Source organism: Dipodomys ordii, unplaced genomic scaffold (assembly GCF_000151885.1).
Source record: "Dipodomys ordii isolate 6190 unplaced genomic scaffold, Dord_2.0 Scaffold10, whole genome shotgun sequence".
NCBI classification, from domain to species: domain Eukaryota; kingdom Metazoa; phylum Chordata; class Mammalia; order Rodentia; family Heteromyidae; genus Dipodomys; species Dipodomys ordii.
Genome location: NW_012267226.1, coordinates 19206667 through 19225882, shown reverse-complemented (window position 1 = coordinate 19225882; position 19216 = coordinate 19206667). Strand labels below are relative to the sequence as shown.

Genomic DNA, 19216 nt, shown 5'->3' with positions numbered 1-19216 from the left:
CCTTTTCACTCCTGCAAAGTGCATGATTTTTTTTTTTTTTGCCGGTCTTGGGGCCTGAACTCTGGGTGTAGGCACTGCTCTTCAGCTCAAGGCCAGTGCTCTACCACTTGAGCCACAGCGCCACTTCTGGCTTTTTCTGCTTATGTGGTGCTGAGGAATTGAACCCAGGGCCTCAGGCATGCAAGGCAAGCGCTCTACCACTGAGCCAACCTCCCAGCTCCTGAATTTTTTAAGTTAAATTATAACTAAAAATATTTAGCAGAAGATGAATTCTACTTTGTTGGGGAACCAAGTCTCTGTTTGAAGAGTGTAGTGGGAACATTGGCCTCATAGAAGGCTGTCTTGAGTTTGAGCATGACTGTTAATAAAATTAAAATCAAGCACAATTGACTCCAGCAGTGCTTCCAGAGCAGCCAGCTCTTTTAGAACTCTTCCTGAGAAATTAATGACTGGGACTGTGGCTTCATAACCTCAGCTTCGGAAAGAGTCATGAACTACCTAGACCTGGGATGTGATTGCTCTGATGGAAGAGAACGGTGGCTTGTGCAGAAAGATCGTCTTGACTGCTCAAAGATCATAGCTTTACTGATACATCTGAAACCTGTCCACTATCTGAAAATATTGAAAGGCTAGGATTTGAAAAGTGCAGAGAAAATTATATGCCCTTGCTTTAACGAAAACAATCTGAAGGAAAGACAGAAAGATAAAGTTTTGAGAACATGTTCCTGAAATCAACTTTCGTGAACACTGTTTCTGGATTGCCTCTCCCTGAAATCCATGCGTCTTTTAAGTAAAGAAGCAAGTAGGTGTTGACATGCATGTCATTAATGCACCACCATATCCGCTAAAGGTAACGTCGGAAACAGAAATGAATGACAGGGTAAAGGGCTTTCACCTGCTGACAGAATTCTCTTGACATCTCTGCACAACCATCTCTCCTCAGTCCTTCCCTGTCCACTCTGTAGTTGAGCTTGCTTGTTAACCTGCTGTGATTCTGCTTCAGTCCATAGTGAGAGCTGGCAAAGTGTTCCATCATTCACCCATAGCTCAGTCTAATGTCATCTCTGCCCTGACATGCAGCCGTGACCCTTTCCATCAGCTTCTGGAATGCTGCCATGGCGGTCTTTTATTTGCTTACCTCCAACCATAAACATCTCTTTCTGATTAGGTAACAAGTACAAGTGTTAGCTTCTAGCCCTGATGCTGTCTTGGGCATTCCTTATCAACAGCTTACTCTTTCTTTCTGTAAGATGCTGGCTGTTTCTGATTGAGCAGTGGGGTGTGTCCATGATGGTTGGGTGGGGGCTGCTCTGAGCCTCATTTGCATTCACAAAGTATGTGCAGGATCCTGAGGCCCACATTCCCGAAGCATGTGCTGTCTCCATCCCAGGATCAGAAGTCCCCGTTTCCACCCTCCCCCAACTTCCACCCTCCTCTTTGTAGCTCAGAACCCTGAGTTCTTTGTCAGACCTTTGACCAAAGTGCTGACTGTGGTTTCACTGGGGTCATACAGAGGTTACTGTTCAGAGAAAAACTGGGTGAACGGGTGAATTTTAGCTTTCTAAAGACATCAGCTAGTGACGTGATTTTAAAAACCATAAAAACCAGAGCTCCTGTACAGCCACTCCACAGTGTTGAGGAACTTCTCTCTGCTGTAGTGTATTTATAAGAACTGGATGCATGGGATCCCAGGACCTCTCCAGGCCTGGAAAGTAGACAACTGAAGGTAAGTGAAAATGAAAAAAATGAGTACTTGGAGCTCTCTAAAGGGAAGTAGGGTAGGAAACCGACTGTCTTCTGGAAGTGGCATAAACGCGGGGTTTCACATGCAGCCAGCCATCTTTGTGTTCATCTGGAACAGAAGTCCCCTTGTGACTTGAGTCCTAGCCCCTAACCTTCTCTTCCCATGTATTCAGCTCCACCTACAAGGACTCCAACACCCTGCACCTCCCCACGGAGCGTTTCTCCCCTGTGCGCCGGTTCTCAGATGGGGCTGCAAGCATCCAGGCCTTCAAAGCTCATCTGGAAAAAATGGGCAACAGCAGCAGCATCAAACAGTTGCAGCAGGTAATGGGAGAGATGGTGGCCTCTCTAGAGGAGCATGGGTGACAGAGACCCGTATTGCAGGAGAACTAGGGTGGTAAAGTTCCTACTTTGTCATGTCAGCAGCACTGCAATTTTTAACCTTGAAATAAAGCTTTCTGATCCTTCTTTCTCCACTGCCTGCCCCACTTTTTTGTTAAGTGTAGCTCTCCCCAGGATCAAACTTGATTCCTGGGTTAAGTGATTAAGATTTTCTCATTTCTATAGTTCATTGGAAAGGGGTTTCTGAGCCCAGGCTTTAGTAGGAAGCACCAGGGAAGATATTTCTGAGCAGCCTTGGTACTCTATGATGTAAGGCACTAGGTCTTAGTGGAATTGGCTCTCCCGTTGGTACGGACTGGTGCTCCAAGAAATAGGAAACATCCCCTTACCTTCCCGATTACCAAGCTTTGAGTGACATGTGTGCTGCACACAGAGTTTAGACTGGATAGTTTCACTCTTTCCTGGGCCTTTGGTGTCCTTGGAGCTTCCCACTCATTTACACAGAACAGTATGAAGGTATTTAGTGTACAGATATCCGTGTAAACTGCTCATCAAAGACCCTTCTTCTCTGATGGCTCTTTTGCCCCTGAGCCCTTGGGACAGATCTGTATCTACTGAGATCACTGCTTGTGGTAGGCCTGGCCACTACCTATCCATATTAACTACTTTCCCTTCAGGAATGTGAGCAGCTGCAGAAGATGTACGGGGGGCAGATTGATGAACGAACCCTGGAGAAGACCCAGCAGCAGCATATGCTATACCAGCAGGAGCAGCACCATCAGATTCTCCAGCAGCAAATTCAAGTAGGCTGTCACTTTGCTTTCTCCAACTTGTTTGGAGTTTGCTTCCAGGCTGATTTGCCTGTGTGGGGGGTTGGTTGGTTTGGTTTGGTTTGGTTTGGGGAATGCTCAGAGCAAAGTGGAGTTTCACTTCTGGTTGATTATATTTGAGTAAAGGTTACCAGACCTTTCAAGGACCAACTGAAGCATAAATCACAGATAGCTCTTTCTGTTTCTTCTTTTTCCTGAGAATAGCTCTGCTTATTTTTTAAGCTCACAGTTTTCTTTTCCTTCCCCTCATGTGTGTTTTAGGACTCTATCTGTCCTCCTCAGCCTTCCCCACCTCTTCAGGCTGTATGTGAAAATCAGCCCGCCCTCCTCACCCACCAGCTCCAGAGGTAATGAATCACTTGGTGTTATGCCTAAGTCATCGACTCTGTGGCATAATGTCCTTGTCTGATTGATGGGAGAAATTGACCAACTTTTGCATTTATTTTGGAAGAATCTGCTGGAAAAACGAATCAATTTAAAGCTCAGGATCTCTGAAATCCTGGCTTCCTGTATAACCACTCCATTTTCTTAACTCTCTGAGCAAAGGAATCTGGCATCTTGTACAAAAGCCAGACAGTGGTCCAAGGTGACCTCTGCCTCTGAGTTTGGGGAGGGGGGGAGGAGGGGAGATGGTAAAACAGATGTGGAGAAGATTTAAATTGACTGTGGTAGATGACTTATTTGTGGTTTTCTACCATAGTAGCCTATCAAAACTAAAAAATAATGGTTCTACTGATGTGTATTATATGGCTGAGACTTAATTCAAGATGGTTCTGTCACCTATGGAAAATTTTCCCCCCATCCATCTTGTCCTTTTTAAGGTTAAGGATTCAACCTTCAAGCCCACCCCCCAACCACCCCAACAACCATCTCTTCAAGCAACCAAGTAATAGTCCTCCCCCCATCAACAGTACCATGATTCAGTCTCATGGTGAGTGGAAAAGTCCAAGTCAAACTGTTATGTGACACATTCTGTTTGAGTGGTTTTGATTTGCTTGTTCAAATTTCTTGTTTTGTTTTTAGCCTCTTAATTGTGAGTGCCATGAATAATTTGAAAGGCAAAATAACGTAGTATTTAGGGTTATGGGCTATAGAGCCATACCACCTTGGTTTGAATTTTTTGGCTGTGAAGCCTTAGGTATATTGTAAAGGTGATGTACAGAGGGGTTACAGTTACATAAGTATGGTAATAAGTACATTTCCTTTTGAACAGTGTTACCCCTCCCCCATTTTCTCCCACTTCCCACCCTCTCCCACTCTCCTTCCCTGCAAGTTATAAAGTTCATTTCCAACATAGTGTCTAGTGAGTATTACTATTGCCTTGGTTCACCCTTTGTGCCTCCCTTTCTGTGATTCTCCTTCTCTTCCCCCAGTCAGATAAACATATGTACAAAACAAAGGGTACAGAAATAAAAACCAGTAACAACAGGGAGTAACCAAAAGAAAAAGAAAAGAAATAACTGCAAACAGTACACACACAAAAAAACTCCTGTTTCCATTTCTTAGAGTTCATTTCAATAAGTATCATTTTATATGGTCACATGTACATACCTGTTGAGCTGTTGTGATCCTTTGCTAAAAATATCCAAGAAAGAACAACCCCATTAGTAAGTGGGCAAAGGCTTAAGAGAGACTTCTCTGAAGAAGAAATAAGAACAGCCAATAGACACATGAAGAAATAGTCAACAGCTCTGGCCATAAAGAAATGCAAATCAAAATAACATTGAGATTCCATCTCACCCCAGTTAGAATAGCCATTATCAGAAAAACTAATAATAACAGATTGTGTTATTATGTGGCCAATAGAGAATGTTACCGCACTGTTGGTGGGAATGTAAACTTTCTCAACCACTCTGGAAAGCAATTTAGAGGTTCCTCAAAAGACTAAACATAAGCTCCCCTATGATCCAGCAATCCCACTCCTGGACATTTACCCAAATGACCACAAACAAGACCACACTAAAGCTACCAACACAACTATGTTCATTGCAGTATTATTTACCATAGCTAAGATATGGATTCAACCCAGATGTACCTCAGTAGATGAATGTATTAAAAAAAATGTGTGTGTGTGTGTGTGTGTGTGTGTATATATATATATATATATATTTCCATCAGAAAGAATGACATTACCCTATCCATAAGGAAATGGAAAGACTTGGAAAAAATTATATTAAACAAAGGAAGCCAGACCCAAAGAAACATAGGCTGCATGGTTTCCCTCATTTGTAATAACTAGAATATAAATGTGTACTTTAACCAGATCTCTGGTCCATTTGTAGAGACATTCAGGTTTGAGATGTGTTCTCTATTTGAGCTATTTAAAGTATTATCCACACACTAACTTTCAGAGGAACTTGGGGGATCCATGTTACCTACTGAATCATAGTGTCATAGTAGGACTTGGGAATTTTTTTTTTTAACAAGTTCTCTGTCTTATGTTACATACAGTAAGTTTAAGAGGATTTTCAGAGGCTGTCTGATACCAGTCTCCCTGTTGGCTCTGTTACTCAGTTCATGGTCACTCTGGGATTTTTCTCCAGGTGCTACACCTCCCTCCCAGTTTCAAGGCTTACCCTCTCGCAGTGCAATCTTCCAGCAGCAGCCTGAGAACTGTTCGCCTCCTCCCAATGTGGCACTTACCTGCCTGGGCATGCAGCCACCCACCCAGTCACAGCAGGTGACCATCCAAGTACAAGAGCCGGTTGACATGCTCAGCAGCATGGCGGGGGCCACTGCAGGCTCCGCTGGGAGGGGCATCTCCATCAGCCCCAGTGCTAGCCAGATTCAGATGCAGCACCGGGCCAACCTGATAGCCACCTTCAGCTACGGGCATCGACCCTTGTCCAAGCAGCTGAGTGCTGACAGTGCAGAGGCCCACAGGTAAGGCTGCCCAGTGATACCCCAGCCCTCTATCCAGGTAAGCTGGGCCAAAGGAAGCCCCAAACAGGATGCGCAAAAGCTAGAAAAGAATGAGTCTGATGAAGTCTGTTTCACCCTTTCTAAATGCAAGGTGGTGGGTTTAAGATGAATTTGAAATGCTAATGAGACAGATGAGAAAACCAGCGAAGTGCCCATTGGTGGCGTATAAAGAAGAAATGCCTATGAAGGAGTGTGTGAAAATACAAGTTCCCCCTGTCCATTCTTACAGGAGTCAGTCCCTCTCCTTCACTCTTCTAAGAGATCGATGTCTCTTAATAGCTCATGTGATCTTTCCATTTGCTGTCTTTGAAATAATTACATTCCTAGGGCCCCAAGTCCCTTGAATGATTTGGAAAAGCGAGTGAGATGTGGGGTACAGTCTCCTCTTCAGGATGCACCGCCATTCTCTGGATGTGGGTGCTCCCTGGGCGGGCACAGTAGTAGTTGTTTTCCCAGGGCATCTGTCTAGTACATTTGTCACACCAATGTCTGGAACTCACTCCCTTTTGTGTCTGCAGCTTGAATGTGAATCGGTTCTCCCCTGCTAACTACGACCAGGCGCATTTACACCCCCATCTCTTTTCGGACCAGTCCCGAGGTTCCCCCAGCAGCTACAGTCCTTCAACAGGAGTGGGGTTCCCTCCAACGCAAGCCTTGAAAGTTCCTCCACTTGACCAGCTTCCTACCTTCCCTCACCAGCCGCCACACTATACTACATCGGCACTACAGCAGGCTCTGCTGTCCCCCACGCCGCCAGACTATAGCAGACACCAGCAGGTACCCCACATCCTTCAAGGACTGCTGTCTCCCCGGCATTCACTCACTGGCCACTCGGACATTCGGCTGCCTCCGGCAGAGTTTGCACAGCTCATTAAAAGGCGGCAGCAGCAGCAGCAGCAGCAACAGCAGCAGCAACAAGAGTATCAAGAATTGTTCAGGCACATGAACCAAGGGGATGCTGGGAGCTTGGCACCCAGCCTCGGGGGACAGAGTATGACAGAGCGCCAGGCTTTATCTTATCACAGTGCTGACTCCTATCATCACCACACCAGCCCCCAGCATCTTCTCCAGATCAGGGCGCAAGAATGTATGTCCCAGGTTTCCTCGCCGACCCCGACCCACGGGTATGCCCATCAGCCGGCACTAATGCATTCAGAGAGCATGGAAGAGGACTGCTTGTGCGAGGGGGCCAAGGAGGGCTTTCCAGACAGCAAGCACTCAAGTGCACTGACCAAAGGTTGCCACAACAGCCCTCTGCTCTTGAGTACCGGTGGACCTGGGGACGCGGAATCTTTGCTAGGAACCGTGAATCACGCCCAGGACTTAGGGATGCATCCCTATGGACATCAGCCCACTGCCACATTCAGTAGAAATAAGGTGCCCAGCCGAGGTAAGAGTCTGCCCTAGTTCGCCTGACTCAGGAATGTCAATAGTTTCTGCTTGCACTCTTGTGTTCCTAAGGGCAGGGGGGTGGGGAGAAGAGTTTCCTATAGCACCTTCCACATAAGTCCAGGAGAAGCAGGAAGAAAAGTAGTTATTGGTGGATAGTCAGTTTTCCAGATCAAATGATAAAATGATAAGAGACTAATAAGCACTAAGGTATCTGTTTTCCCCTATTTGTATTATGGTTTCTTTTAATTCCGAAATTCAGAATGCCATCAAAATAGCTACTACAGTAGAAAAGTCAGCTAGCACTAGGGAAATAGCATAATGTTGAACTAGGAGTCAAAAAAGCTTCTTGTTGGCCTTTATCTCTACCATGACTGTAGTAAAATTGTCATTTAAAGCTTTGTGTCTCATTTTCCTCATCTGTGAAAAGGGGACAGGATGAATAGTTCTCCTTTGCACAGCCCTGGGAAGATTCATGTTTCTACGTGTTTGTGTGCAAAAGAATTTGCGATGAAAATGTTATCAGTATAAAGTATTATGAGCCAATCATCTACTATTCCACTGTCATCTTCCTGTCAGTCATTCTCAGAAATGTAATTCCATCAGCATTCAGCCTAGGCAACCAGGAAATATCCACAGGGGACATCCACAAGGGATGTGTCTGTCAACTGCATTGCCAACAGTGGGCCTTCCTTCCGTCCTTCTTCCCTGCATCCACTGCCTGCATCTGCTCCTCTACCCTTAAAGTCACAAACACTTCAGCTCTTTGGGGAGTCAGATCTTGTAGCACAAAGCTAGTGATGTGAAGAACAGAAACCTGATGATTTCACGTGTGCTTATTATGTGCTCTGATAGGAGGGAAATTAGGTCCCAAGCTTTTGAGCAGATGGCATCATCCAGTTGTGTTCCTTGTGGCTGCTGTACTCCAGGTGGATAGGCTGTGAGAGCTTTCAAAACAGGTCCGATGCAGAATAGCAGACAGACCTTGGGGATGACCACCAGGGAGGGAACAGCTAAGGAGAAACATCACAGAAACATCAACTTTTCTGGGTTTGTGTTATGGGGAAGAACTAAGATCAGGATAGAAATCGCAGCAAGTTTCAGCTCCTAGGAAGAGCCCCTGAGAGAACTGTGCACAGAACAGGCTGCTTCTCTGCCTCCAGCAGAGGACAGGTATGGCCAGGAGGCCAAGCATGCTATGGAAAAGATTCCTGTGCCAGTTGAGCTTCTAGCAGGTTGGCATTATGTGGCTGGTATGAAAAGAAGACTTAGAGAGCCCGATGTGCTTTCCATGTGCCATACACCAAATGCAGTTTGTGCACAAAGTCATTCAGTTCTCTTTCTACATTGCTGGGAATCCAGCCAAGGCCTCACGCATACAAGGCAAACAATTTTGTTATATTGGAATACATAGTTGTACAAGCGGGATTGCACTGACATTCCCACATGTATATACAACATGTGCCCATGAGCCTCACTCCCTCATCATCGTTCTATTTCCATACATGTAAATAAGCCAAATTCAACCCCATTCACTCTTTTCCATAGCTCTCCCCTCTCCTGCTGGTAGCCATCTCCCACTTCAAATCCCATCAGACCCTGTTTTGACTTTCTTGTCATTCATTTTGTAAGTTTGTATTAATTGCACTAAGTGTATTTCAAATGTGCACATATTATAATTTGTTCAAAATAATTCTCTACTGTCCCCCCATCCCATCTTCTATTGATCAACAGTAGGCAAGTGCTCTGGCCACTGAGCTGTACCCAGCCCTCATTTAATCTTTAAGGTGACTCATTATCTCCATATTACTAAAAAGACAACTGGGGTGCAGAGATGAAGACCTTGGTACAGGGTCAAAGCCAGCAAGTAGTAACTGCCCCCCCCCGGGCCCCCAGTGACTCAGTTCACCCCACAGCATGCCCTGCTGTGCAGAGCACTGAAGGAAGAGCCAAGCTGGAGCCTCACCTTTCCTCCCTCTTCAGCCTGGACTGCCTTGAATTTAAATTCCTTTGGGGCAGGGGGCATGGGTCAAGCGGTAGAGCTCCTGTTTGGCGTGTGCAATGGTCCTGGGTTCAGCCCCCATATTGGAAAAGAGGAAGGGAATATTTAAATACCTTTGGAGTATGTTACCTGAACGCTTGCTTTCTCTGATTTCTCTTCACCTTCCATCCTTGTTTGGAACATCAGGAGGACTCATCTTCACTATTGTCTCCTTGTCAGAAGGAAGCTCTGGCAGGCTACTTAATGCCAGCAGTGGCAGGCGTTGGTCCATGTTGTGTGGGAGCACCCAGGGGGGGAGAGGTGGACTTTGCAAGGGAATAGGTCAGGTTCCAGCAGTTGAACAGCATTTGAATGTGAAGAATTTTGGTGTTTGGGTTTGGGGAGATTGTCTCAAGGGAATCTGAGGGCCAGGGAGCAGGCTTGTTTAATTTGTAGTGTCCTGTCCATGAAGGAATTAGGAGAAGCCAAGTGGAGAGATGCAGCATGTGGGCTAGGTCCGGCTGCATCATGTTGAGAGAACCTTGGCACAATGCTCTGTTCTCTTGGCAAGCAGAGCAGTCAGAGGGCAATTCTCAGACCATCACCTGGTCCTGGGTAGAATTCCCTCTGTCCAGCTGAGGCTGTACTTCAGGGCAGTGCTTTGTTGTTCTAGTTAAGTTTTTGTCAGCTCTGTCCTGCTTCTTCCTCTAGCTTGCTGCCTCCCTTTACCTCCTCCCTACGTCCTTACATCCATCAGTATCACCACTGTTATCCCTTACAAACAGTACTGTGGATTTCTGGAAGAGCCAGGGAATATGCCTGCTACTTGGGAGGCAGAAACCAGAGGATCACCAATTGAAGACAAGCCTGGCAGTTACAGAGACTTTATAAGAATAAAAATTTAAAAAGATATATAAGGGTGGAAGAGTTCTAATAAAGGGTGTATACACTTCATTTCAAGGCTGCCCTGGTCTTACTGTGTTACTTCCAATTTAGCTGCCCCCCCCCCACACACACATTGCTTTTTGAAATTCATCTTTTCCCTCTGACCTTTCATCAGAGCTTTCCTAGAAGCTGTGACCTTCATTCCTGCTGCGCTTGAGGGCAAAGACAAGCTGCCTTCCTTTCTACCCAGTGTGCTTTACTAAAGTATGCTCCAACTGCACCACAGTTCACTCTCTTTTTTTCTTTTGGGACTGGGTCTCACTGTATAGACCAAGCTATCCTGAACCTCATGATCCTCCTACCTCAGCCTCAATGCTGGGATTACAGGCATGAACCACCACACCTAGCTACATTTTTACTTTACCAAAGAATTTTGACAGGTTATCTGCTGTCCATTTTTGCCTGGAAAGGGTTATAACACTGCACTATGCCACCTCTCTGCAGGCAAGAAGGGGGAGCTGGCTCTTGTTTTTATGTTTGATCAGGGAGGAAAACCTGCTAGTTCTTTTAATGACCCTCCATTTCTGGGTAGTTACTTCCTAGTCCCAAACACTCCACTGTTTACTTTCATGGTAGAATAATTATGTCGTTTACTAAGTTTCTCTTGTACAACAGTAGTTTAAAAGGTATTACAGGTGCTGTGAGAATGTAGAGAGGAAAAAGTGAAAGACATTCCTGCAGGGAACTTCCCCTTCTCCATGGGGAAAGCAAGTAATGAGTGCAGAGAGTGCTATAAGAGGTGATCAAGCCAGGCGCCGGTGGCTAATACCTGTAATCCTTGCTACTCGGGAGGCTGTGGTTTGAAGATCCCAGTTTGAAGCCAGCCTAGGCAGGAAAGGCCATGAGACTCTTATCTCCAGTTAACCAGGAAAAAGCCAGAAGTGGAGCTGTGGCTCAAGTGATAGAGCACTACCCTTGAGCAAAAGAGCTCAGGACAGTGCCCAGGCCTAGAGTTCTAGCCCCAGGACTGGCAAAAAAAAAAAAAGTGGAGGGAGGGAGGTCTGATCAAACAGCAGAGCCCATGTGATATGCAGAGTTTCCTACAGGCAGATGAGCAGAGATGGTGGCGTTACCCAAGGAAGCACAGACCCCATTGCCCCAGCATCTGTGGTTCTTTGCATGCTTTGTCAGCACGGCACTGAGCTGCAGCTTGCCAGTGCTTCCTTGCAAATGCATAGACATTTCAGAACTAACCCTGTCTGCCACTCTGAAAGTAAAAGTAAGGTGTGTCTTCCTTTCTCAGTGTCACATAGGCTTGATTTTCAGGTGTTGCAAATAAACACACAACAGCACAGCCACTGCACCCAGTGAGATTGCCACCTTGAGCCCTCTGAAAACGACATCCTCTTCTCTGAGCTCAGTCAGCTGCAGCCTTTAGAGGAATATGTAAACATGTCATTTCTCTCATTTATGCTTAAAAACCCAGTAAATGAATAAGGACGAGTCAACATTGACAGATTCAACAGAAGTTACGCAAGCTGCCCGAAAGTCCCCTGGGGTGGGCGGTGGTGTGGCAGGTTCTGTGCATTTCCCTTGTGCAATGAGACAGCTGCCGCCCCTCTGAACCTCGCAGCCTTGCGTGGCTAATGCTCTTGGGTTGACCTCTTGGAAGACATCTTCCTTGCAATAGTCCTGCTGGTTTCTGGAGGCCGGGGAGTCATGTCCCTTGGCCAGTGGGTTAGTCTGCCCATGCAGTGGGTTAATCTGCTCTCAGCTGCAGAGGACTTCTAGATGGGGCTCCGCCTCCTGTTGGAAATCATATCTGACTTGTGTAATCCTTTACATTTATCAGAGACCTTTTCATGTTTATCTTTTTTTTTGAGTCCTTGGGCCACCCTCATTTTTCAGGCAGAGAAATTGAAAGTAAGAAGAGGTTACAGGACCTGCCCAAGTTGGGAGACAAGTTGTTAATTAGTCCCCCAACACTGTGACAGATACCTGAGAAAATTGTTCTACAAGAAGGGAAGATTTACTTTAGCTCCTGATGGTGTAGGTTTCTGTCTGTGGCTGGCTGGCTCTTTTGCTAAGGGCCTGGGCTGGGGCGGAGCATGAGGAGTGTGTGGTGAAGGGAAGCTGCTCACCCTATGGTGGCAAGGAAGCATGGGGGGAAGGGCTAGGGTCCCAAGTCCCCTTCAGAGATCTAACTTGTTGAGTTGCATTGCAGCCCAGATAGGAAGTCTGGGAAGAGAGCAGATCAGCATGATTTTGGCAGAGCCAAAAAGGTATTGGGTACTTGGATTTGGAAAATCCTCAGTCTTAAGTATTAAAAAAGGAAAGGAAAGGAAAACAACAAAACATGGGCCACAAAAACCGGAGTCCTCTAAATTAGGAAGAAAGGCACCAAATACCAAGAACCAGGACTGTGTGCATTGTGTTAACTTTGCTCTCTCTTGTTTGATAATGATCCAAAAAAACAAAAACAAGAACAAAATCCTAAACAGAAGAGCACTGGTGTTTCTCTTTGGGGGAAGCAAGGGAGTGCAGCTGGTGAGGTTTACATCCACCTCTGAATGAAGGTTGAAAGGAAGGAAGGCCCCCGCCTCTGAAATTGAGTGGATGGACAGCAGAGCTTAGTTGGGGGAGAGGAGAAAGGAAGAGAGAGAGGGAGAGAAGAAAGATACTATTATACAAGAGTATAGATATTAGCAAATACTTTGAGCCAGGCATGGTGCTGTGCACCTATCATTCTAGTTACTCCCGCACTTGGGAAGCAGAGGTAGGAACATCAGGAGTTCAAAGCCAGTCTGTGCTACATGGTGAGACCTTGTCTTCAAACAAACAAACAAAAAAAAGGAGTGGGGGAGGAAAAGGAGGACAGAATGAAGGAAGGGAGGGAGGAAGGAAGGGAGAAAAAGTAAGACTCAGCTACTGATGCTGTGTCTTGGAACCACAAAGCTGGTGTTGACCACTTCTGCTTCCTGCTGCTGCTTGAAGTTGGCCCAGGGCCACATGGGACCTTGTCTGAACAGAGGAATTGGCTGAGTGGTCAACATGGCTGAAGCTAATCTCATAGAGCAAGTAGGTGTTCTTGCGTAGGCTTTCTTTTATCTTCTTTCTGCTGGCTTTTAGCTCTCAGTAGCAAAATAGCTGGTTTCTGGCTTTTCCTTTGGCCTGTTTACTCCAAGAACTTTCCAAAGATTTCTCTTTGTCTTCATCTTTGGTAGTTGGGAAGGCTGCGCACCTCCATCCTCTAATTTTCCCCTGAATGGCTTGCATTCCTAGCGATGAGCAGTTATTCCCCCTTCCCCCTGCCCCAGCCCGGCCTCTCCTTGACTATCACAGGAAGCCATTTGATTAAAGAGACCTGAAACCCTTTGCCCAACACTTAGGTATTGTGTTTGCTTTCATTGTCCAAATAGATAATGGCACAGTTAGCATTAGCTCTGTGTTCGTGATTCACACCTGTTATCCTAGCTGCTTTGTTTGGCTGAAATCATTATGATCAAGGTTCAAGACCAGCCCACGTAAAAAGTGCTTGAAACACCATTTCAACCAGTTAAAAGCTGGTCATGGTGCCATGCACCTATCATTCTAGTTACATGAGCCATATAAATAAGAGACTCGGGTCCAGGCTGGCTTAAAAAGCCAACCCCTGTTTGAAACATAACAAAAGCAAAAAGGGTGGTGGTGTGAATCAAATGGTAGAGCACCTGCTCCTCAAACACAGGGAAGTTGTATTTCTTTTTTTTAAGTGCCACGGTTAACACCTGTCATCCTATCTACTCAGGCTGAGATCTGCGGATCCTGGTTTGAAGCCAACCTGGGGCAGAAGAATTAACTCCTAGAGACTTAGCTCCAGTTAACCAGCAAAAAGCCAAAGGTGCAGATGTGGCCCAACCTTAAGGGAAAAAGCGAAGGGAGAGTTTGAGGCTCTGAGTTCAAGCCCCAGTACTGGCACAAAACAACAAAACCAACACATGTTGGTTCGTAACCCTTAAAGACTAAAGCCAAAAGTGCCACCAGGAGAGGTCCTGTCAAGTTCGGCATGTCCTGGATATTTTCTTGGCTGACCTTGCTCAGGGCAAGATGCTCATTCCTCTTCCGCAGGAAGTCCATCCATATTAAGAAAACTGTTTATTAATATCCAGTGAAGAGACAATGATCAGATACTTACTGGGCATAGAACAATAGTCTGGAACACTGCAGCTTACAGACATACATAAAAAAATAATTCTTGCTCTCAAAGAACTTCTTGTCTTTGAATAATTAAGACTACACAGTTGAACATGGTATCAAGTAATGTTAGAATAATTGGAGACATCGTCTTCTGAAGGTGAGAAGAAGAAATCAGGAAAAATAAAATTTTAAAGTATGGATCTGTTTCTGTTGGAAAGGGCAAGTTTCATAAAGATGACAGACAGCACTTGAGTGGACCTGGATGGGTGCATGGATGTGGGTTGGCGGGAATGGAGGTAGAAGGAGCCGGCATGTCTTGTAACAGAGAGGGAACAGTAGGAGCAGGTGCAGATGCCTGGAACTGTAAATTAAATGGCTCCGTCAGACTAGAATTCAGGATGTGTAGGTGGGCGATGTGGGCGAGGCTGTTGGAAGACAGGATGGGAGGTGTGTTGTGAGAGAAAGTGTTTGGACATCCATAGAGGAGTTGTTGTATGTGAATGGTTGGGGGTGGTTACAGGATAATCCAAGACTTCTCAGTGAGACTGGAAAGATGAAGAAGTGTCCACCGCCGCCCAGGTAGACTCTTTAGACTTCAAGGACCAGGAATTAGGTAATGACATTAACCCTAGAAGATTAGGCAAATGAAGCACCAACATAAGGGTGAGTGAAGGAATGACAGGTTATGGGGGAATTGGACAGAGTAAGTGTCATGTACTTGGGTGGACAGGGGAAGGTGTTTAGCATCAGTTGGATATATAGATCTGGAGTTTCAAGGAACATTTCAGGAATCCTTTATGTAGAGGCAGAGTAGTTGAAGCCTTGGAGCCAGATGACAGAAACGTGAAGAAGAGCATTTGCCTATAAAAGGTGAAGCCAAGCCGGGCGCCGGTGGCTCACTCCTGTAATCCTAGCTCCTCAGGAGACTGAGATCTGAGGATCTCAGTTCAAAGCCAGCCTGGGCAGGAAAGTCTGTGAAACTCTTACCTCCAATAAACCACCAGAAACCTGGAAGTGGCACTGTAGTTCAAATGGTAGAGCGCTCGCCTTGAGCTGAAGAGCTGAGGGACAGCGTCCAAGCCCAGAGTTCAAGCCCCACGACCGACAACAACAACAACAACAAAAGAAATAGTTTTAAAGGTGAAGCCACAGGAGGCAGAGGCAGCATGTAGAGAAGTAGAGAGAGGAGAGGCCTGAGCTGGGAGCTGGGGAAGCAGATTTGTTGTAGGGCCAGGGGTTGTCAGGCTGGTCTGGGCTGCTTTAAGCACCAATACCAAGCAGCTGGGGTGAGCGGTGAGTGCCTGCCCAGCCTCGCTGGGGAGGCACGTCATTTCCTTCATGGGAGTTGACCTCGCTGGGAGAAGCTGTCGGCCCACTGACCCTGTTCTGCTCTGTCTCTTAGATGCAGTCATAGGGAACTGCATGGATGGAAGCTCTCCGGGACAAGCAATGGAGCTGCCAGATCACACCAGGCTGGGGTACCCGGTGCGGCCCTTGGTCGGAGAACACCACAGGCCCCGGACCCTCCAGAGACACCACACAATCCAGAATAGCGACGATGCCTACGTATGTCAGTCTCACGCGCCTCCTGGAGGGGTGGAGGGATGCGGAAGTCAGAACCTAGCAATCCAGGGAGCCTCCACTCCCCCTCTCGATCCAGCTCCTCTGGCAACTATGGGAACTTTCTCTCTTTTTCTTTTTTTTTGTTAGTCGTGGGGCTTGAACTCTGGTCTGGGTGCTGTCCCTCAGCAATTCAGCTTGAGCCACAGCACCACTTCCAGTTTTCTGGTGGTTGGTTAGAGATAAGAGTCTCACAGACTTTCCTGCCCAGGCTGGTTTTGAACTGCCATCCTCAGATCTCAGCCTCCTGAGAGCCTTTCTTTGAATTAACCCTCAGACCAGCCTTCACATGGTAGAGCCTCTACACCTTCGGCTGGGGGATCACAAGGATGTGCCAGCATCTAGAATGTTCTAGAAGTTCTTCTAGATTCAGGCCCAGCGGGGAGACCAGCAGCTGCCACCCTCTAGCACACCTGACCTGGCCCAGTGGAGCCTTGTCTTTCATGGCAGGCTTCTCCGGTGATACCAATATGACAGGAACCAGCCATGCGTGTCTGCACGAATGTCAACCTAAGTTACACGAAATTCTAAGTTCAGTTCCTCCACTGTACTAGTTACCCTTAGCCCAGGTAGCTAGAGACGGCTCCATTGTCATGGGGAGTGACTGCACTGGGTGCCTGAATTGGCCTTCAGGAGAGAGGAGGGGAGGGCTGCCGCCGAGCCCTGCTGTGCCAGTCCCCTGCACTGGTGATGCCGACGAGCCATGCCTGGGGCTCTGCTAGCAGAACCCAGAGAGGGGCCGGCTGCCCGGGGTCCTCACGGTTCCTGGTTGTTTGCCGCAGGTTCAGCTGGATAACTTGCCAGGAATGAGCCTGGTGGCTGGGAAGGCGCTGAGTTCGGCCCGGATGTCAGATGCGGTTCTCAGTCAGACGTCACTCATGGGCAGCCAGCAGTTTCAGGACGGAGAAGATGAAGGTGAGGGGCCTGAGCCTAGCAACCCCGGGGAAGTCCTGCAGGTTCTCCCTCCGTCCTCCCCGGGGTCCTTTCCTCTGCAGGCCAGTGCTCAGCTTCCCAGATCTACAGGTCCTTGTCCATTAGGAGCAGGAAGCAAGCAGAAAGCAGCCCTTCCATCTTAGCATATGCTGTGTGGGATCCTGGCTTTCTGCGGGTAGGGCCTTAGTGTGACTGCTGGACGGGAATGCTCAGGCTTGGGAACCTGTGGGCACCGCCCTCACTGTCCCCCTCCAGAGGCCTGGCTCCTGAGGAGCCACACCGTCTGCTCGAACTTGAGGGTGGGAAAGGGGCGAGGACAAGGATACAGGAGCACACACAGCTGGAGCTGCAGGCAGATGTGCAGGGCTCCTCCCTCTGTGTCTCCCCCTGCCCGCCTGCCCTCCAGCCCTGGCTGCCTGCTCATCTCACGTGTTCCTTTGGTCTTTCAGAATGTGGGGTGAGTCTGGGAGGTCCCGAACACCCAGACCTGAGTGATGGCAGCCAGCATTTAAACTCTTCTTGCTACCCGTCCACGTGTATTACGGATATTCTGCTCAGCTACAAGCACCCTGAGGTCTCCTTCAGCATGGAGCAGGCGGGCGTGTAACAAGAGACCGAGAGTAAGTGCCATCCTGGCCAGGGCCAAGCCAGCCTGTGGCCCAGTGCCAGCTCCTGATCCCATCAGGTGACACATTATCCACGTGTGGTGCCACTCTTTTTCACGACTACACCGAGGGGCAGGGGCATGCAGAGGAATGGTTTAATTACAGAGAAAAAACACGTGGTGATGGAGGTGCTTTAGACCTCATAGGGACCATGAGCTCTGGCTGCAAAGGACAGGGTTGCCCTCTGGGTAACTTGCTAAGTCCTAAAGGATGAAACCCAGTAAGAAAACACATCCAGCTATACAGGAAAGACTTGAAGAAAGTGAAGCCATGGAGGCAACTGTGTATCAAAGTCTCAGTACACAAGCCTCTTCAAGTACCTGAGGTAAAATGTGGAAGGTGTATATTTAAAAAATAACTCCAGCGAGGCACTGGTGGCTCACGCCTGTAATCCTGGCTATTCAGAAGGCTGAGATCTGAGGATCTCGGATCAAAGCCAGCTCGGGCAGGAAAGTATGTGAGACTCTTTATCTCCAATAAATCACTCAAAAAAATGGAAGTGGTGCTCTGGCTTAAGTGGTAGAGCACTCGCCTTGAGCTGAAGAGCTGAGGGACAGCGCTCAGGCCCAGAGTTCAAGCCCCACAACCGACCAAAAAAAAAGTAGCTCCAGATTACAGAGCTGGGATGTAGCTCAGCCTCACCTGGTATGCACAGGACCTTGGGTTCCATCTCCAGTGTGGGGGTGGGGAGCAGACTTCAAGGGAGTATTTGAGTCAAACGCATCCTGTGTCTGCTTTGTTGCAGATCGAGTGCAGCTTGGGAAGAAAGCTGATTGTAAACCAACAGTGTCCAGCAGCATTGCACCAAATTGCCATTGTGTTTCTCCCCGCCCAGAGCCTCGCAGCTCCTTCCTTCCATTAGGCTCATCGGTGTGCTGCGGTTTGGGGTTCTGAGGGGTTTGCTATGTTTGCTTGTATGACCAAGTCACCAAGGAAATAAACAGGAAATCCATGTTCTCCACCTTTCGTGAAAGTGTATTTGGTGTGTTTGAGTTGGTGGTTTCTTTTGTTTCGTTTTTGGGTTTGTGATTGTTTTGTTTTGTGTTTTTGGTATCATCTTTTAGAAATGATTTTTTTTCTGTCTTTCTTGATCTTTCTTTTGTTTTGTTTTTTGTTTTTGTTTTGTTTTCCTTTCTTTCCATTGTGAAGACAGGAGAGCAAGCAGGTAGTGTTCAGAGACCAGACGCCACAGGCCGGCGTCAGCCAGGCAGCATCTCCCTCTCCGCAGCATCCTGCAGGAGCAAACACTGGCACATAACTTCTCAACTTCTCTGGAAGCTCTATGGCGGAGAAGGGAAGACGGGCAGGGGCAATGGTCTTCGACCTTTAGAGAGCAAAAGAGAGAGAATCCCCAAGCCTGGGACCTGCAAAGGTCTCTCCAGCTGGCAGCACTGAAAACATATGGCCCAGCAAGAGCATATGAGGACTTTGGCACAGAGGTGAGGGGTGACGGGCACCGGTGGGTTCCAGTGAGGAGGTGTCAGCCTGAGGCCCCTTTGGTTAGAATGCAGTTCCCCTCTGTGACTTGCACACTTATAAACTTCACCATCGTGCTGGCTCTACCATCTATTGAACACCCAACAGTGGTGCTCCGTGCTTTTTGTGTCATCTTTCATTCTCATTTTATATTGTGCTATAAAAGGGATTATTTCTCCATATATATGTATATATCTATCTATATATATATACATATATATGCCTTTCTCTTTCTGCCTCTTTGTCACAGACAA

General features: G+C 47.2%; 1 protein-coding gene across 2 annotated transcripts in view; it reads left to right on the top strand.

The window, feature by feature from the left end:
* Positions 1–18523, top strand: part of Sik3 (SIK family kinase 3) — an 80028-nt gene extending 61505 nt beyond the window's left edge. For both annotated transcript variants that reach the window (XM_013009840.1, XM_013009841.1), the window contains 10 exons: positions 1917–2067; positions 2763–2888; positions 3177–3262; positions 3737–3846; positions 5459–5798; positions 6356–7227; positions 15671–15834; positions 16671–16803; positions 17271–17441; positions 18232–18523. In XM_013009840.1, coding sequence (XP_012865294.1) covers positions 1917–2067; positions 2763–2888; positions 3177–3262; positions 3737–3846; positions 5459–5798; positions 6356–7227; positions 15671–15834; positions 16671–16803; positions 17271–17428 — 2140 coding nt within the window. In that variant the 3' untranslated portion in view covers positions 17429–17441; positions 18232–18523. The remainder of the gene's footprint in view (positions 1–1916; positions 2068–2762; positions 2889–3176; positions 3263–3736; positions 3847–5458; positions 5799–6355; positions 7228–15670; positions 15835–16670; positions 16804–17270; positions 17442–18231) is intronic.
* The last annotated feature ends 693 nt before the right edge of the window (positions 18524–19216 follow it).